The sequence below is a fragment of the Astyanax mexicanus genome, chromosome 19, assembly GCF_023375975.1.
Source record: "Astyanax mexicanus isolate ESR-SI-001 chromosome 19, AstMex3_surface, whole genome shotgun sequence".
Classification (NCBI taxonomy): Eukaryota; Metazoa; Chordata; class Actinopteri; order Characiformes; family Acestrorhamphidae; genus Astyanax; species Astyanax mexicanus.
The window spans coordinates 5,547,523-5,568,543 of NC_064426.1; the positions used below are offsets into that span (position 1 = coordinate 5,547,523).

General features: G+C 38.3%; 1 protein-coding gene across 1 annotated transcript in view; it reads right to left on the reverse strand.

Annotated features, from left to right (window-relative positions):
* The window catches only part of abat (4-aminobutyrate aminotransferase), a 47,890-nt gene extending 27,787 nt beyond the window's left edge, over nucleotides 1-20,103 (reverse strand). The window contains exons 1-4 of the mRNA XM_022675868.2: nucleotides 19,960-20,103; nucleotides 5,009-5,161; nucleotides 1,783-1,880; nucleotides 1,434-1,463 (exon numbers count right to left, since the gene is read on the reverse strand). Coding sequence (XP_022531589.2) covers nucleotides 1,434-1,463; nucleotides 1,783-1,880; nucleotides 5,009-5,078 — 198 coding nt within the window. The 5' untranslated portion in view covers nucleotides 5,079-5,161; nucleotides 19,960-20,103. The remainder of the gene's footprint in view (nucleotides 1-1,433; nucleotides 1,464-1,782; nucleotides 1,881-5,008; nucleotides 5,162-19,959) is intronic.
* Between the last annotated feature and the right edge of the window lie 918 nt (nucleotides 20,104-21,021).

The window sequence follows — 21,021 nt, forward strand, 5'->3', positions numbered from 1 at the left end:
GGCCCGGACCCTTTCACTATATACCACCACTGAGCCAATTTCCACTGTTCTATTCAGGACAGTGTCCACAATAATTAATAACGTAATAAATACAAACAGTATCTACTCTAAATAACTCAGAAACAGACACACATATTTCAGAAATGGCTGTATATTAATTAATAACACCAATTTTTAGTTTTATTGCTATGAACAATTCAATATCTGCTGTAAATAATTTGGGAATTTACATAAACAATTCCATATTTGCAATAAAAACTTAATTAACTGCATTTATTTATTTCATAACTAATATTCACAATTTGGTAACTGCTATAATAATTCAGTATATGCTATAAAATGGTTTAGTATATGCTAAAACTAATTTAGTATGTGCTGACCATAATTCAGAAACTACTATTAATAATTTAGTACTTGGAATAAACAAATATGTACTGCTATTAACAATTAGGAAACTGCAATAAATAATTCTGCTAAAAAATAATTCAGTACATGCTACAAATAACTAAGTACTCAATCTAAGTAATTAGATTAAATTATTCAGTATTTGCTATAGATAATTCAGTATTTGCTATAAAGATTTGAGATCCCTAATTAGGTAAATGCTATACACAATTTAACAACTACAATAATTATTTCAGTATCGGCAAAAAAAAAAAAAAAAAAAAAAAAAAAAAAAAAAATATATATATATATATATATATATATATATATATATATATATATATACACACACACATATATATACACATGCTACAAATAGTTTAGTATTTGTAATAAATAATTCAGTGATTGCTATAAACAATTTGATAACCACTATGAATAAATCCAAAATTGCTACAAATTATTTCATAACTTTTATAAACTGTTAAAAAATAATGAAGTAACAACTACAAATAATTTGGTAGCTACTACAAGTAAGTATTTAACTGCTATAAAACCAATATACCAATATGTACTTTATGTATGTTAAGGGTGAGGAATTAAAAAATTATCTTTAAGCCAACTCTATAAATAAAAACTGTATACAAGTTTAAGTCTTCAAATAGAGAATAAATATAAAAAATAAATAAAATACAAACAAAGGTAACATCTGCCAGCAATCTGCCATTTATTAACATTTCTCTTCCTAAAAAAGTAAGATATTAAAAAAGGCAAACCTGTGTAAATCTTTGTTGTAAAATATATAACCATTATCTGCTAACAGTTAGATATGACTTGGATATGATTTTGCACTACATGACTTGCAGTATAAAATCCAGGCTAACTGTGCCGTGACCAGCAGTAGTTGACCTGCAGGGGCCCTGCCAGAAATTTATAAATACATCACACAGTGCTGAATTAATAACCCATCATATCCAGATTACACAACATCAGTCTGGCAGAGTGAAGCATCTGAGCTGAGGAAAGAGAAACGGAGAGATCTGCCTTACCTGAATCTCTCCAAGCTGTCTTGTTAGCTCCTGTTAAGAGAGAGAGAGAGAGAGAGAGAGAGAGAGAGAGAGAGAGAGAGAGAGAGAGAGAGAGAGAGATGAGATATGAATACTGTGAAAGCGCCAAGTGACAGATTGCTGATGATTTTAATATTAATGTGAAATCCATCAGGCCTGCAGTGACATTTAATATATTTATGATATTTGCCTCGTGTCACTTTCTAAAAACGGAAGAGAGCCCTGCAGTTTTAAACTGTCCTCTAACAGCATTCAGGTAAATGCACAGATAGAGGGATAAGAGGGAGAAAGGGAAAATGGAAAGAAAGAAAAAGAGATGTTGAAATCTGACCTTTGACTTTGGCCCGGGAACAGGGGTCTTCATGGAGGGGGCATCATATTCAAACTCGGACACCGGCTTCGCAGCCGTTTTGCTGACATACCTGCAACCTGAATAAACAAGAGATTAAAGCCCCACTAGGTAGGATTGAGATTTTGTGCTCGTGGGCTCCCCCTACAGTTGTAGAGTGTAATAAATGTTTCAGGTGGATTAATTTCTCTTTCTCGTTTTCTGGCTTTCACAGACATATTCAGTCTCTTTCCAGCTTCTGCCAGAGTGTCTGTATGTTAGTTTGTAAAGAATGAACCAGTAGTCCTTGTAGAACTGTTAGAACTAAAGGTCGGAAAGCAGGTCGCAGTTCTCGCGAGCGTTGGTCGCGGCCGCCTCAGAAAACTTAGAGTCTGGCTTGAGCTCAGAGGAGCTCCGGCACAGACACGAGAGCACCGCTATTCCTCCTATCACACCTCAATGCAGCGCTGCAGTGAGTTTCAAGCTGTAATTTAACTTCTTTATAAAGATCAAAAATCAACAAAATCCTAATTAGTAGGAGGCCTGTTGTGATAATATATGATCAGATATATCATCTCAGAAATTAATGCAACAAACTATATAATTGTCATTTTAAGACCTTAATTAAATTCCACTGACATAATGTTGAAAAAAATCAGAGTTTGAGAAATATATACTCTTTTTTTTATTTTTTTATTTACCTACTGTCCACACTCTGTGTATGGAGTCACATTTATTAAAGCATTGGTCAATTATTGACGCATCACTGGCTAAAATACTGTTCACAAATATAACAGTGAACAAACACACACAAATAAAAACAATAGATAGATATCACGAGGATAATAAATAAAGTATGCAGAGAAACAGATGCAGGACTACAGTCTGTAATTATAGAACTACAACCTGACAATGACTGCAAAAAGAGGGAGGTGGTTGTTACTACAAGGTACTACAAGTCGTTGCTAGGGTGTTGCTAAGCATTTGCTGTGTTTTCCTAGGTGGCTGCTAAGGTGCTAGAAGTTGCCACAATATCCCAGGTAGTTGAGGTAGTTTTTAAATCAAGTGGTTGCTAAGGTATTCCAGGAGCTTTGCAACAGTATTGCTAAGTCGTAGCAAAGGTCGTTGCTAGAATATCTGTGGTGGTTGCTTATGTGTTGTTAGGTGGTTGCTATGGTATTAGATCTTTTCTAGGTGGTTTCTATCCTTTCCAAGGTGTTCTAAGGCTTTTCCAGGCCAACTTAATAAAATAGAAAAAATATATATATATATAAAGTGATGTATCGACAAAAATGCATGCATATAAAGTATGATCATAAACAATTAAAAGTAAATACGGTAAACAGCAAAACAAATACAAAACAAAAGACTTATTTCACAAATGTTCACTATTATCCCAACATGATTTCTTATAATGAAAAAGAATTGCAAAAGAATGCAATGCAATATTGCATGGTTGGTGATTATTTGGTTGTTGCAGTGGATAACACCACCCCCAGCCAGTGAGCTACCACATCATGTATGACTATGCTGTGCTACACCAATAAGAGTCCTTAGGGAAGACTCACTACACTCTAACACTACACTGACCCACCTCAGTAACAGGATCACTATGGATAAGAGTGTCAGCTAAAATAAATGTATAATGTAATAATGTAAAATATAATGCACACGATTTGTGGATGATTAAATGGTTAAAAGCTCTACAGACTGGTACAAAAAATAGATTATTTTAGATTTAGATTAGGTCTATCCAGCATTACGCAGTAAAATACTTCACCATTATGCTTTAGCACGGCTGTTGGTTGGCAGCATGGATCATATTATCATCCCCTGAAGTTATTGATTAAAAAGAGATTCAGCAGAACTGGAGCCGTTATGTGATTGACAGTAGTGGGACGATCACATACGATTTGATTTTCCCCTCAGCAGCAGCAGCGGCAGCAGAACAAGCCACCGTTAAATCCAGACTGAACCAGTTGCTCATTTACATGTTAAGTAAGCCTGGACTCTGGCCTTTGCACTGGCAGTTCGGGTCACAGCAGTGGGAAGCACCTGCTTGCCAAAGCCATGATTTCTACCCTAGTTTACTTTAGCGTTACTCTAACAGCCACCCCAGCCCACAGAGGCTACTGTAGGTAAAGGGCGTGTTTATAATTTCCTAACCTGTCTGAGAGGAGGTTTATGATTAGGCTGTTAAGGCCCCTTGGTTATGGGTTTTAATTATATACCACACTATAAACAAGATGATATTCCTACTGTTTAAATTGTATTGTATTTTATTTCACTGATTAAACAGTAACAATAGAAGTAAACAGCTACAGTCTCCCTGTAAAGCACAAACCAGGACAACAGGTTTAATCTGTACAGTAAAAAGATTTGTTTTACCATCATTTTGATTTGTATAGTTAAACTTCATCTTTGTGGGCACTGTTTGATATTGATCACAGGGTTGTGGGTTTGATACCAAGGTTTTTACTTAAGCTGCCACTGTTGGGCCCTTTAGCAACATTTATATTTTATATTATATTATATTTTATATTAACTTAACTAAGTAATCAGTAATGCAGTGGTTACATCTCTAGGCTGTCAACCACATGGTTGTGGGTTCAACACCCAGGTTTAGGTTACACCCAGGTTTGTTAATTCACCACTATTGAGACCTTCAGCAACACCTATCCTTCAGAGACAGTGGTGGTTCAGTGGTTTGAACCCTAAATTACTGATTACATGGTTGTGGGTTTGATAGCCAGGTTTTAAACTGTTGCTGTTGGGCCCTTGAGCAATATTTATTAGTTTTTCAGGCAGTGGTCATAAAGTAGGTAAAACTTTACATTACTAGTTGCTCAGTGGTTACATTACAGCTCTAGGCTATCAATCACAAGGTTGTGGGTTCGCCACCCAAAACATCCAGGTCCACTGTCTTGTTTCCATCGTTACCAGTAGTGGTTTAGGGATTATAAGACTGCATTACTGATACAGGGTTGTGGGTTCAATACCCAGGTTTGGTATTCAGGGGTTGGAATACTTGGTTATTAATCATAAGGGTGTGGGTTTGATACCCAAGTTTGCTAAACCACAAACAATTAGTACATCAGTGCAGTACTAAATCACACAATTACATTCACTATTTGCAGGTGCTTAAAATTAATTGTTAAAATTAATCATCTCATTTGGGAATACATTATTTAGGAACCAGTTCACGACTCTCATGCTAATTTCCTCATACCTGGAGCTGCGAGGTGCAGGTTGGGCCGCAGGGAGCGGGTCAGCTGACGGCTGAGGAGGGACGACGCCATGTGCAGTTTTCAAAGAGGGAAAGAGATAAAGACAGAGAGAAACAGGGAGAAAGACAGCCCACGGCTCCTGCCTTTCACACTACCTGCAGAATAAATAAAGACAAAACAAGAAAGATGGTCACGATATATCATACTATTTTGATTGCATTGTATCGAGACGTGGCATCAAATATTCATATTTTTGTTTTTAAACCCCCCTTAGATTCTTCTCCCATTTCTAATTCAGTGAAACGGATCAAATAAATCCAAAATTCCTGGTATTTGTTTTGGGAGATCGCTGGTTCGAATCCCGGTCATATAGCTTGCCATCAGCCGCTGGAGCCCTGAGAGAGCACAATTGGCCTCGCTTTCTCTGGATGGGTAGATGGCGCTCTTTGCTTTTATCACTCATAGGGTGATGTCAATCAGCACAAGGCTTCTGTGAGCTGATGTATTGGAACCTAATCGCTGTGCTTTCCTCCAATTCAGCAGCATTTAGAAAAGAGGCGGAGTCTGACTTCTGTGTTGTGGCGTCACTAGTGATGGGGGATATATAGCTCAGTTTTGGGGGAAAAAAATAAATAAATAAAGATCCCTTCTGGCAGCTTCTATATGTAAAGATGTACAAGCTCATTTAGAATTTATAAAAATAAAAATAAAGTTGATTAGCCTCACAGATCTATTTTGCTGTTTTTTTATCTGCTTGTTCACTATGAGGCTTTACTGGCTTTAAACATGCAAACATCAGATCAGACTCAGCTTAGACAGATTCTCAGTACTAAATGTCTCTGACTGGAACTATAGGTAAGAAATAAGAAAGCACTGAAATGGGACATCCCAGCAACAGGAGCCCAACCTGAGGACAGGTTTCAGCACTGTAGAGTGAGGACAGCTCCCCTCAGACCCAGTAGCAGCTCCTGTACCAGCCAGTGCAGATGAGCTACATGCTATTATCCAGATGCTCCAGCAGATCATTACAGCACGACTCAGCAGCTCCACAGACCCGTCTGATCTCACAACTATTCAGCTGATTATAAAATGATGCAATGTAACATTATCTCTAATTTCACCACCATTCAGTTCATTATTATGATCTACATTTTAAAGCTTCAATGCAATATAACATCAAAGCTCAGGACCACACAGATTGCAATTACTTAATAGAAGAAATTAATACAAAGCATGATCTCAAATTTTACATTATACCGGTTCAATTGCAATTCCGTAATCGAAATTCCTTAATAATTCAGTTCTAGATATTAAAATTTCACCATAATTAAGTTAAACCGGAATCCTTAAATGAGAATGTATAAAGTACACAGTATAATATAATTTTGCATTTATTTATAATCCAATAAAATATAATCTTAACTATCACAAAAAACGTAACACCCTAATGAATCAATACCAGATAGAATCTTACATTTTAAAATATTTCTAATGAATCAATGCTAGATATTAACTTGAATTTTACTTAGCGGTTAAAAAAAAAAAAAATCACATTATGAGTCAGTGCATAACACAGTCTCATATCATAATTATAGATGCATAGATACCATTGTTTTAGTATAAGTATGAGCACATGTATTTTTTTACTTGTCGATACCATTACAGTAGATTACATAGCATTTAGTGGACGCCTTTATCCAAAATGACCTTTAATAAACATTTAAAAATACTGGACCTAGAAGTATAAGGCAAAATATTTTTTATCAGGGCCTGAAGGAGGCCAAAAAAAAAGGGGGATAGATGAGAAGGGGGGGCATTAGGCCTGTCACAATAATTACATTATCGGTTTATCGTCCAATAAATGGACATGACCGCAATAATATTTGATATTGTGATATCGTCTACTGTGTTTATTTGAATATTTCAATAATTTCTGGGACAATATATCGGCCACAAAAAAACTTCTATCGTGACAGGCCTAGGAGGCAGGAAATGAGTTTATTAGTTGTTAGTTTATTAGAGGTGTTAGGAGAGTAGGTGCTCTTCTACGTTCTTAGAACTAAGCAATCAGGAGCACTATGTAATAGTTTGGTTGTTGGTTTAGAGTAGTGCAATGTCATTCATAGGGGAAGGCTGAGCTGGCACCATGGAAACTCCTCAATGAGACACGTAAGGACACTGCTGGAGCTGCATGGGAGCCAACAGGATGGTGACTAATGCAGACCCTCCGAGGTGCCGCTAAATCTTCCAACACATACACACTAACACACACACACACACTAACACACACACACACACACACACACACACACACACACACACGTGTAGGACACAGTGCCATCAAGATTAATAGGGACAAACTCAGCTTTCACCTCTCAACAAGGAACTCCTCTCCCCTATTACGACTGCCATATGCCGCCGGCCGGGGTTACGCACCCCCTGAACACGGTGTGAAAGAGGAGGCATGGTTGTATAACAGAGCTGGGTGTGATCTGATAGTGTGATTGGAGGTGTTAGAGCTTGATGTTACACAATATGACAACCTGGTCATGTTTTAAAACTAGGAAGGGTCTTTTTGACAGCCTCTTAGAAATAGGGGTGTGACGAGATCTCGTGGCATGAGATCTCGCAAGATTAAAACGGACGATATTTCTCATCAGGCTTAAACCTGTCTCGCGGGGCAAAAAAACAGTTAAGTGTGGACTTTTTAAGAGGGATCTGGCAACCCAGTAGCGATAGCGATAGAGTATGGTGGAGAGCAGCTCTCGGCAGAAGAGGTGAATTCGGGTATTTGCATAGAAGATGCTTCTGCTACTATTAAGTTGTATGTCTGTTTTGGCTCCAGTGGAAACAATAAATGGTAACAGAGTGACCAACAAGACACAAACCATATATAAATACTGTGAGTAAATCCTACACGTGACTGTTTCATAGGCAGGTGTACTAATCCCTTAGCTCTGTCTCTGTTTGCACTTCAAGCATAGTCTAAATATGACTGGTTATGGTTATGCATAGTTAAATTACAAGAGATTTAGGAGAAAAAAAAAAACACAAACCCTAGTCTTAATATGATTGGTTGGTTTGCACTTATTGTGTGCACTATATAAGACCTAGAAAAGTTTATTTTTTATTTTTATTTCTATTTCTTATAAAATCAATGTGTGAGAGAAACCAGTCTGTTAAGTTTGTGTTATATGATTTTGTCAAATAAAACTCTAGTTTTCAAGCCATTTTTCCTATTTTGACGTTTTCTTTAAATTTTTATTTTTTAAATCTCGTCTCGTGATATTAGTGTCTTGTCACACCCCTACTTAGAAACATTGATTTGAGGTTATATAAGGTTAAAAAACTCAAAACTATTCAACCCCCATTGCAGTAAAGTGTTTTAACAAGTTTAACATTTATTTTTTCTATGGGGTTTTAGTTGGGCGATTGCGACTATTGGCCACTCCAGAATCTTCCAGCCCTTCTTCTGCAACCAAGCCATGGTAAAATTGGAGGTATGCTGCCTGATTAAAAACACCTGATTGAATCCAGATGGTTTGGGGTGAGCTGAAGCACAGAGTGAAGAAGGCAAAGGAGCAACAAGTGCTGATAAACACCTCTGGGAACTCCTTCCTTCAAGACTGTTGGAAAACTTTTCATTTCAGGTGGCCACCTCTTGAAGCTCATTGAGAGAATGATGGCAAGAGTGTGTAAAGCAGGAATCAGAGCAAAGAGTGGCTATTTTAAAGAAACTGGAATATATATATATATTTATTTTTTAGTTATTTCACCTTTTTTGTTAAGTACATAAAACTCCACGTGTTCATTCATAGTTTTGATGCCTTCAGTGAGAATCTACAATGAAAAAAAGTCATGAAAATAAAGAAAACGCATTGAAAAAGAGAAGGTGTGTCCAAACTTTTTGGCCTGTAGTGTAGTCCGAACACAAACAGTTATAATAAGCCTACTAATAGGCCTACTTCCATTTATTTCCATTTCTTGACTCATATAAGTATATATAGTCATTAACTATGAGTTATGAAGCTAAACGCAGGCAGTAATAAGGGCAGAACGGAGGAGTGCAGTGGAGTGTGCTCATCTTTATTCACCGGCTGCAGGATCAGAGCGAACGACAGCGAGCAACTCCCTTCTGCTCCAGATCGTGGGAGCGCTTATGTAACCCAGGCGGAGGGAGCAGGAATATTCCAGACGCTCCCGTCTTCAGAAGCACCCCGTCCAGACAGAACCTCGACTGGATGGAACTGGTTTCTGATAGAGACGTTACACAAGCCTCCATCACGCATCACACCACTCAGAATGCATAAAGCAGGTGGGTTCAGCGGGTTTGAACCCGCTGAAGGGGTGGTGCTGATGGTGGGGGGTGGGGGTGGGGGGTGTTTTGATTTATTGACTCATACAGAGTGCACTGATTTGAATCACAGGCTGCATAATATCTCGTCTGTTCATTATTATGACAATACTATGCTTTAACATACTGAAAACTGGAGTAAATTAGTTTTAAATTAGTTTTAATGAACCCAGTTAATCAATAACTGTGTTATATATAAATACATACCATATTTTTCACACTCTAAAGCACACTTAAAATCCTTTTATTTTTCCAAAACTCGTGCTGCTAATCTCGGCTAGCACTGCTGGAGCAGCATTAGCATCAACCGCTAACCACATTAAGTGCTAGCTCTTTCGCCATTCAGCTCTAAGTATATCAGATTGTAGTCTGCACATTTACCGTGTTAAAACAAGCTACGAAGGACAAACCGCTAGGTAATATCGCCCTGACTTACAATAACACTCAGGGTTACTCAGTGTATTGCTGCCACTAGCAGTTTGCTGCTAATGCTAATGCTCCAGCCTTAGTGCTGGAGAAATTTGGGAATCTAAGCTTACTGTAAATAAACAGAAGCATATTACTGACCCAAATAAACAGTTTTTAGGAGAGAAATCTGTGTAGAGCATCTCAGGTGGTTACTGTGGTGTTGCTGAGTGGTTGCAAGGATTTTGATTGAAGTGGTTGGTAGGCATAGAGTTCTTAAGTGGTTGCTATGGAGTTGCTTTGACATTGTTTTTGTTTTCGGTGATATATATTGCGATATTACACAATGCAGGACCAGTGATGTTCATTAAGTTGCTATGGTCTGAGAGAAGGTTGGGGTTGCTAGATGGTTGCTATGGTGTTGGTGAGTCAAGTGTTTGCTCAATAAGTTATGTATGATTTCTAGGTGGTTGCCATGGTGTTGCAAGGGTATCTCAGGATGTTTCTATAGTATTGCAAAGCAGTTGCTACAGGGTTGCATGGCAGTTCATATTGTGCTGCTAGGTTGTTGCGAAGGTATCTCATTTCAATAATACTTGCTATGGGGTTACTAGATGGTTTCTATGGTGTTGCAGGGCAAATCCTATGATGTTGCTGGGAAATCCCAAGTGGTTGCTATGGTGTTGGTAAGTTGTTACTAGGTAGTTTGTGGTTGCTATGGTGTTTATTGCAAACAATCATTATCTGTAGCCCATTGGGAGCCCATTCATAAATATTAACATCAGAGCAGGGTTCAATTCCAACCTTCAGGTAACCTAATAAAAAAGGATTGTTCTCAAACCTTAAAAATTTTTCAAGTTTACAATGTTTGCTTATAAGCAATTGCTTTAGATCTCAAGGCGAGATCTCTGAATGAACCCACTCGTTAGCGTCTCTGTGTTCCTCATTGCTTGGGAACCCGACTGCAGCCACTCGTTATTCAGCAGGGCTCCCCGACTGCCCACTGCAGCAGAGGAACATTCATGTAGAAACAAAGACGGTCTTTGAAGATTACTCAACCCCCGGCAGCCCCATCCGGCCCGGACCCGTCTCCCCAACACAGCACACGGCCGCGGCCGAGGCTCCACGTGAGTAATCAGAGACGGCAGCAACAAGCGCTTTTCTCCCACAGTGGAGCCATTCCCAAACACCATTAACATGCTAATTACTCCAGCATTACACAACCTGGATCCATCCGCATCGGAAAATCAGGGCAGGAGCCGGACCAATTCATAACAACTGGAACTGGAACAGCTCAGAGTATACAGGGCTGTAGATACAGAGATATACTCTGCTAATTAAACACAAATAATTTCATCAAAAAGCTTATCTGAAAATAATCGGTCAAGAGATGCTAGAGTTATAAGAAAGTTATCCCTGGAAACCTGGGAGATAACTTTTATGTAGTTGCTTAGTGGTTGGAGGGGTGTTGATAGGTGATTTTTTTTTACACTCCTCAGCATGCACTGCAATGTAATATGCATTACGACCCCTGCCCCCAATAACAGCGCTTGCACCCAGCGTTGCCAATTAATTATTTCTGTTGCAAAAAATTTTGCAACCCCTATAGTTTTTTTTTTATCTTCTCAGACATTAAATCACAAAAATTAATAAACTTGCAGCCAAGATTTTTGTTGTCTAGTCCAAACAAAAAAAATATATATATAGGTTTACATCCACATCCAGAGGACAGTAAACATTTATTTGTAGCTAATGTAGCCTAAAGTTATATAAATCGTTAACCGTATTTCTACTAAGTATTATTATTTCATGGCCTATTTGAAGTGCTTATATTTTACTTTACCATATTTTACGTCTATAATGCACATCGTATTATAAGGCGCCCAATCAATTAAACGCCTACGACTGTAATTCTTAACAAAAAACAAGCGCTGGATGTTATTCTACACAGATTTCTCTCCTGAAAACAGTTTATTTGGGTGAGTAAAGCACTTCTGTTTATTTACAGTAAGCTTAGATTTAATATTTAGCAGCAACACTTGAAGAGGTTAGCAGCGCGTAGCGCTAGTAAACGCAGCCGACAGTGCTACACTGAGGAGCCCTGAATGTTCTGGTAACCCAGGGCAATATCAGCTAGCGGTCCCCCCCCATGTAGCTTGTTTTATAGTGGTAAATGTGCAGACTACAGTCTGATATACTAACCTCTGAACAGCGAAAAAGCGCCTCACGGTGGTTAGCAGCTAATGCTAATACTGCTCCAGTCTTGGAGCTGGAGAAACTTCACTGAAACTCCTGTATAACTCTGTATTTCAGTGGAGTGGCTTTACTGCTCCTTAATACCCGACTAGTAAAATTCATACATAAGGTGCAATGTCTATTTTTGGGAAAATTAAAGAATTTTAAGTGCACCTTATACTGCCAAAATAATGGTAACTAAAAGTTAATTTTAAGAATGCATGTAAACGCATACAAACACATCCAAAAACTGTTTATATCATAACAGGTCTAGTTGAATTATTATTTAGCTGTGCTAACATTTTGATCTATCAGTATTTATGGGTCTAACTCTGTGCAGATCTCTAGTTTCTAAAGTTCTCCAGTTTCTGGACTTTGACTGTGCAGAGAGCAATCTTTCACAACGCAGAGTCAGCAGAGATAGGGACACCCATAGATACCCATCAAAGGCCTGCGCGAGTGCGATGGTAGGAGAATTACGATTCTGAGTGATAAGTCAGGCGAGATAAGGTTCTGCATGATATCCCCCCAACGCGAGACTGTGTTACAGCCCACAGCCTCAAAGCCAAGATCATTCTGAGCAGACACGATCCAGATCATATTCACATTTAAAGTCTGGGATTAACCAGCCAGCCGCAGAAATGACTCTGAAAGGCACTGTAATCAATTTAGGAAGGGAATGCTGACTGGGCTTTTACCTTACAATCATCCTGTCCTTCCCAGCTTTTACAGCAAGCAATCCACAACCCCTCCATCAGTCCAGTCCTGAAGAGCTGAAGAGCTAACCCGGTTCTGACTGGGTTGGATCTCGAGGCCTCTAATCAGTTTCTGTGGTAACAGAACAGAACCGAGTGGACAGAACGGGGTTTCACAGGGGACAAGAGGGAAAAAATCTCTCTTGTCTCTGGATGAATGTTACTACACAGTTGCCATGGAAACCACGAACAAACTGGCAAACAAACGTCTGGTCTGTTTAGTGTAACCATGCTCCTGTCTGTCTCTCTTTCAGCTGAAGGACAGAATCCACTACAGCAGCAGAGCGAGGGGCTTTAAACTTGTGTTTTCTTTAATTTCATGATTTTTTTTTATTGTAAATTGAATAAATTAAAAGATATACAGGAACACATGCAGAATTATTTGTTTTATACTTTAGATTCTTCTAAGTTGCTAAGTTGGGCGATTAATTGATTTTATCGATTAATTCGAATTTACAGTTAAGGACATTGTGTTTTTATGAAAATCGATTTTCTCTGAGTTTATTTATTATTTTCACCACAGACGCTCCTCTGAGCTTAGCCCCGCCCCTCTCTCCCGCGCGCAGCCCTGATTTATGCAATTTACATAAACATAAAGTTAATTTGAGACGTGACTGCCTATTTAAAAAGCAACAGAAGTTGTTTATTTGTTAGAGTTCATTTGTATCTTACTTTTATCTTACTTTTTTCTCTCTCACAATGTTAATCCTTTACAGCTTCAAAAACAAGTTTTATGCAAATTAGGCGATGACGTCATTTAGCGACTTCTAGCCACTTTAAGGAGATTTTAGTAGGGGGAAAAAAATCGATTTAAATTGAAAATCTGATTTTTTTTTTTGGGCCATATCGCCCAGCTCTAGTTGACAATGAAATTTGTAGTCGACCAATTTAAATAATTAACATTGCTGATTATATCGACTAATCGTTGCAGCCCCAGCGGTGTCTAGAATCAAGATTTAGCCGCAGATTTTTTTTATAAGTCCTGTAAATTGTAAGATTGGACCTCTACAGATCGCATTAAACTTAAGAGAACCAATGACCCGGTTATCCTTCCTAGGAGCATATTGGTGCGAATGGACTCTTGTACACCATCTCCAGATATGCTAGAAGGCATATCCAGATTCATTTTGTAAGACTATGGCCAATGTCACGGTGTCACAGTCACGATATATGAGCCAACTGCTGCCCGACCAATGACCTTTCCAAAAGATCAATAACATGCATTTCTCTCTATTCCTTAAAATCAGTGGTTCACAACCTACTGTGAACATTTTAAAAGCACAACACCCACCATCATACAGAGACCTGCTTCATTCCTGACTGTTTTCAACAGCAACAAGAATGACATCACACTGAACTCGCTGCAACACAGCTCTTCCTAGAATCTGTCCCTGTGAGCTTTGCACACTGAAACTGGGAGGAACGTTGCCCTGAGATCCCTCACACATGCCTGTACAAATCAAGGCCACTTTCACAGGAGAGAGCAACCACTCAGTCAAGCAGCATTAGTATTAGAATTAAACAGAGCTGTACTGAGAGCAGGACAAAAGCACACAAACAGCTGGTGCACACACACACACACACACACACACACACAAAAACACACATCAGTGTGATAAATTCATTTATACAAAAGCATGTATTCAAACTCCTCATGCGGTCTGGTTATATAACTCTCTGGCTGATCTCTAACCAAAGCTGTCTGCAGCTGTTTTGCATCACAAATAAGGGGTTCGCTGATTTCTTGGTTTCAAAAGTCAAACTGGCCTACTCTCAATTCTCTGTAGTGAGTTTAATCCAGCTGACTGATATTACAGTATCAATATCTGATGCTGAATTAATTGTACTCTGGATGAGTCAGTCAGGAATTAAGCCTAGTCTCAGACTAACCAGCATTTAGAGTGAAGATCCAATTAAATGGAAAACCTACTAGTGCATCTCAAAAATCAGAACGTCATTGAAAAGTTACTTTTTTCAGTAATTAGAAAATTAAAGTGTTACAGTATATAGGGCCAATTGGTACTTTTTTCAGAGTGGTCATTATGCCAAGTCCTGCTGAAAAATGAAATCTCCAAAAAAGTTGTCAGCAAAGGGAAGCATGAAGTGCTGCAAGATTTGGAGAGACATGTCATCTGCTGGTGTTGATCCACTGTGTTTTAATATCAAGTCTAAAGTCAGTGCAGTTTTGTTTTCCCGGAAAATCTTACAGCACTTCATGCTTCCCTCTGCTACTGACAACTTTTATGGAGATGTGGATTCCATTTTCCAGCAGGACTTGGCACACTGCCCATGCTGCCAAAAGTACCAATGGTCTTATATAATATTCAAATTTACTGAGACACTGAAACCAAATAGCTCTGATATATAGCTTCAATGGCACAAAATAGTACAGTAACAGTAGTCATATTAGTATGTGTGCATGTGTTGCTGCATAGTAGAATAGTGCATCAACACTGCAGAGTCCGCCAAATGTTACTCTAAAGGTTATATGCAGCCAAAAGACGAGTCTAACAGGCTTGTCTACAAAAGCAAATCTGTAGGAAAATAGTCTTGACCTTCTAGAGCTCAAATTGACCTTTAAAACTGAGGAAATGGCTACATAATATTGTGTTAAGTAGTGCTTCATAGTGTGATAGGCAGCTGCTTAGAGGAAAACTGCTTAGAGTAAGAATTGTTGAGACCATAGGCTGTGTATAGCTCGACAGAGAATCGTCTCTCAAAAGTGAAGCCACCACAGGTCGGGCGCCCCCTGCTGTTCGGTTGCAGAAAGCTGTTTAACCCCACCTACCCCTATTGGTTTCAATGGCAAAACAGACAACTTTCAATCACGTTTTTTTTCCAATATACTGTAATTCTACCTCCATTATTTAAATGTAACAGCTAGTGTAACCTCTGCTTATATTGTAATTTTTTTATATCCACACAGAATTCATTTTTTAAAACGTTATTCAGCTCTATTCAAAAAGGTGTAGTTATAGTAAAAGGGCTGGTTATGGGCAGAACCAATAACAGACCGTCCGCTCCGCTCTGCAGCCTGTGACCTCGAGGCAGCCCTCAGGGGCAGGTTTATTTAAATGAGTAGGCTGTCTCGCCACAGTCTTTCTCCCTCCTCTGGTCTCTACTGCGCAGACATTCATTAAATGAATGGGAAAAACGACAAGGCGTCCATCTTTTTTACAGTCTCTGGTTGAGACAATCATAGTTAGGATTGGTCATAAAGGCTTTAATTTCCCATTATCCACAAAATTAAGATCTGGTTAAAGTTATCTAAGAGCTCAAATCTCTTGGGGTGCCCAAATGTACACTACAATACCATATACTAAAATTGCATTATATATCTTTTTACTTTATTCTGTTTAACAACAAAATGAGTTCTAAAATCCTTCTTCTCATTTAACAAACCACAGAAACAGAAACAGAAAATACTACCAGAACGAAATGTTACCAAGGAACCTGACTATGGTTCTGCAGAAGCTGCAGTAGAAGAAACTGAAAGCTAAGATTGGGCCAAGAATGTCTTGTTTATAAATGCCTGACTCACTAAACGCTGAACACATTAAAACATGTCTTTGCTGTTTGGTAGAAAAGCAAGTACTACATGTACTGAATGCTCAGTGGTCTCCTTAATCCAGATATAGGAAATGTGAAACACAACACCTGTAACCTACTTTGCAGAAGGCTTAACCCTACTTGTGCCAATGTTGTTGGAAGTTACTTCCATTATACAATATAGAATATTAAACTTTTTTACTTATTTGTTTTTACTTTTATTTGTTGTAGGCACCACTATGACTTGATAGAGGCTAATAGTGCTGTGAAATTTAGATCACCATGTAGTTGCCAATTTCAGACAATACTATTTAATTCTGGTGATGTTGGAATGGTATTGGTTGCTGAGTTCTTGCGAGATGTTGCTATGGCGTTGCTTTGGTGCTAGTGTTGGCTAATAAGGTGTTTTGTTTGGTGTTTGATGAGCTGTTGCTATGGTATTTGTGTTGGTCGTTTAGGTGCTGAAATTGTATTGGTGGTTGGTTTTAAGAGTGTTTTTATGATTGATAACGTGTTATTATGGTATTGGGTGTTGGCTGCTAAGGTGTTGCAAAGGAATTTGTGTTTGTTGCTTGGGTGTCCCTAATTGGTTGATTAGTGGTTGCTATGGTATTGTCATCGGTTGATAAGGTGTTGCTACATGGTTGCCAACATTTAGATGACCATAAATTTCCCAATTCCAGTCGCGACTATTAAATTCTGAGATTGAAATGAACAACATTAAAATGATAACAGACAAGCCTCATAAAAAAAAACCCCACAACTTCTGAAAAGTAAGAAGTGAAGACATCTATTCTGACTGTTTTGGGCTTTTTTTATTGGCTTTTTTTGCTACAGTTTGAAACTAGATCTTAATATATAGCACCTACCTGTTTCTTGGGTTTGTCAAAAAGTTGTGAAGAACTTTTCCTTAACTGATATATGAAGGGAATATGCTCAATATGAAAAGAGGCTATTACTTTGATTTTTGACATTTTATTTATTTAGTATGCATATTTGCTAGCTGTAATTTGTGCTGTTTGTTATTATTTTGGCAAACAAAATAGTAACAGAAAATAATTTTTATATTTAAAAATATTGAGATTTTACACAGAAGCCCATACCATACCATTTTTCATATCGATTTTTGAATTGAATTTTTTTTTTAAGTACTGTGACATCAATTTTGGCCACTTCATCCAACCCTGTTATCCATAACATCTTTATTATCTTTTTTTCCTCCAATTTATCTCTTTATTTTTTGTTTAAAAATAGAGACAGACTCAAAATCCTGCAATATTAGCAAAAGACTTATCTCATGTTTGCACACACAAATATACAGCTACCACCTGTTCACCAGCACACACACACACACACACACACACACACACACACACACACACACTCAGGAGCCCAAAAGATACCAGGCTCATTTATTAGACTTGCACCAGCAGTGGGATCTCTATAGAGGCATTGTGGGAAGACAGAACTTCAAACAAGAAAAAAAAAAAAGCTTAGCTGTCAAGAGAGGTCAAGACCCAATTCCAGCAGACTGCACCAACAAAAGCTGCTGAAAGAGCTGAAAAAAAGAAACGGGAGGCCGGTTCTGACCGGATCCAGCCTGTCAGATGTACTGTAAACCAGAACACACACAGCACACACACATCACACTCACAGAATACACACATGCACAGAAGAAGAAGAAGAAGAAGAAGAAGAAGAAGAAGAAGAAGAAGAAGAAGAAGAAGAAGAAGAAGAAAATGCATCACAAGTAGCTAGCAGCTTAGTTAACTTCATTAGGAAGTCTGAACAAACCGTGCAGTGTTAGGTGTGCCTCAATGGTTGGTAAAGGTTTGCTATGGTATTGGCTTCGGTTGATAAGGTGTTGCTAGCTGGTTGCTAAGAAGATAATGGAATGGTATTGGTTGCTGAGATATTGCGAGATGTTGCTAGATGTTTACTATGACTATACTATTGCTATGGTGTTAGTATTGGTCGCTAAGGTGTAGCTATGGTTTTAAATGGTTGATAAAATGATTCTATGGTTGCTATGGCATTTGTGTGGCTCACTTGGGTGCTGCTATTGTATTGGTGTTGGATGTTACTACATGGTTGATAACGTGTTGTTATGGTATTGCTGTAGGTTGCTCATGTGTTTCTAAATGGTTGATAAAATGTGGTTGTGGTACTGCTATAGGTTGTTCAGGTGTTTCTGCATGGTCGATAAATTGTTGCTATGGTGTTGCTGTAGATTGCTTAGATGTTTCTAAATGGATGACACACTGTTATGGTATTGCTGTAGGTTGCTCCGGTATTATTAAATGGCTGATAATGTGTTGATATGGTGTTGCTGTAGGTTGCTCAGGTGTTTATATACGATAGATAAAACATTGCTATGGTATCGCTGTAGGTTGTTCTGGTATTTCTAAATGGTTGATAATGTGTTGATATGGTATTGCTGTAGGTTCCTCAGATGTTTCTACATGGTTGATCAAGTGTTAATATGGTATCACTGTAGGTTTCTCAGGTGTTTATAAACAATAGATAAAATGTTGCTATGGTATTGCTGTAGGTTGCTCAGGTGTTTCTCCATGGTTGATCAAGTGTTGATATGGTATCTCTGTAGGTTTCTCAGGTGTTTACAAACGATAGATAAAATGTTGCTATGGTATTGCTTTAGGTTGCTCAGGTATTTCTAAATGGTAGATAATGTGTTGTTATGGTATTGCTGTAGGTTGCTCAGGTGTTTCTACATGGTTGATCAAGTGTTGATATGGTATCTCTGTTGGTTTCTCAGGTGTTTATAAACGATAGATAAAATGTTGCTATGGTATTGCTGTAGGTTGTTCAGGTATTTATAAATGGTCGATAATGTGTTGTTATGGTATCGCTGTATGTTTCTTGAGGGTTTTTAAAAGGTTGACAAAGTATTGTTGTGGTATTGCTGTAGGTTGTTCTGGTATTTCTAAATGGTTGATAATGTGTTGATATGGTATTGATGTAGGTTGCTCAGATGTTTCTACAGGGTTGATAATGTGTTGCTATGGTATTGCTGTAGGTTGCTCAGGTGTTTCTAAATGGTTGATAAAGTGTTGCTATCAAATTGCAGTTGGTTGCTAAGATGTAGCTAATATGTGGCTATGGTACTGGTGTTTGTTGCTATGGTACATAGGGTGTTCCTAGGTGGTTAATAAGGTGTTGCTAAGTGAATGCTAATATTCTGCTATGACATACATAAAGCATAAATACCAAAAATGAGCAATTACTTCCAACATTGTGCCGAATTTACTCTTCTAAGCTTGGAAAATTAGACCGCTAGGTTTGATATTTGGGTCCAAAGTTTCCGGACACTTCTCAATGCTTTCCTATTGAGGAATTTTGGCCACTTTAGCTGTCAGCCGCTTTATGGATGCTTTATATACGAATACTTTAATATATATTTAATAACTGTATTTAAACACAGTGTAGACACACTGAAAAATCCTCACAGTATCACAGCTAGGCTAGTTTAGCTACAGCTTTAGCTTTAGCACATTAATAGTAAACGCAGCCCCGCGGAGCCCACCGTTCAGCAGCACTAACGTTATAAAGCTGCTGCAGTGAGAACAGACCACCACAAAGCCACTGAACACAGCCCTGAACACGGCCGCTGAGGGTCCGAAATCCGGGCACTCACCTCGCCTCGCCTCTGTGCGCCGGTCCGTGCAGAAGCTCCGCGGCTCTGTGCGGGAAAGCTGCGGGGGAAAGCGGCGGAATCGACGCGCTGTTCGCGGGGAAGCGGCGGCGCAGCTCTGTTTTGAAGCAGCGCTGACAGAGAAAGGAGCAGCTCTCCGAGAGGGCGGGCCTTGAGGCCTCTCAGCCAATAGGAGAAGAGGGAGTGCGCGCTGATTGGTCCGTGCATTACGGCGGAGCTGGCAATCACGTGGAAGGAGACGAGGCAGCTCGGAACGTGTTGTTTAACACTGTGAGGATATACAGTGAATTTTCTCCATTTTAACGTTAAACATTATTGTTTATTTGTCTTAGTCCCACTGTAGGCTCGCATAATGTACAGTGTTTCGTGCTTTACCTACATTTTTTTTTGTTTAATACACTGTTTCCCAAGCTAAAACATGACTAATGTAGGCTAATGCAGCCTAACAGGTGTACAAAGATAACATTTTCAACTCTAAAAATAAGATTAGATTTGATTATCAATATTTGATTCGATGCAAATTCATTTCTTTATTCTAAAGAACTAATAAAATATATAACATTTGGAAAATGCACCCCTAATCCTCTATGGCATGGTGTTGCCCTCAGGCAACAAACCACAAATCACTTTTTTGATATTTTAATTATTACACCATCCCTTTAATTGTCTTAAAAATGTATTAAAAATCATCACAGATATTTAATTTGATACAAATTCATCACTTTATTCTAAAGAGCTTTGTTTGTAGAAGAAAATTAGGAAAATGCACCCTATAATCCTCAATAGCATGGTGTTGCCCTCAGGCAACAAACCACATTTTAGATTTTTTTTTATTATTACACCTTCCCTTTAAATTTTTGTTCGCAAAATGTCTAAAACATCACAGATATTTGATGAGATGCAAGATTATTTCTTTACTCTAAAGAGCTCTGTTTGTAGAAGAAAATTAGGAAAACACACCCTGTAATCCTCTATAGCACATTTTTGATTTTTTGATTATTACGCCTTCCCTTTAATTTTTTGGTCGCAAAATGTCTAAAAAAT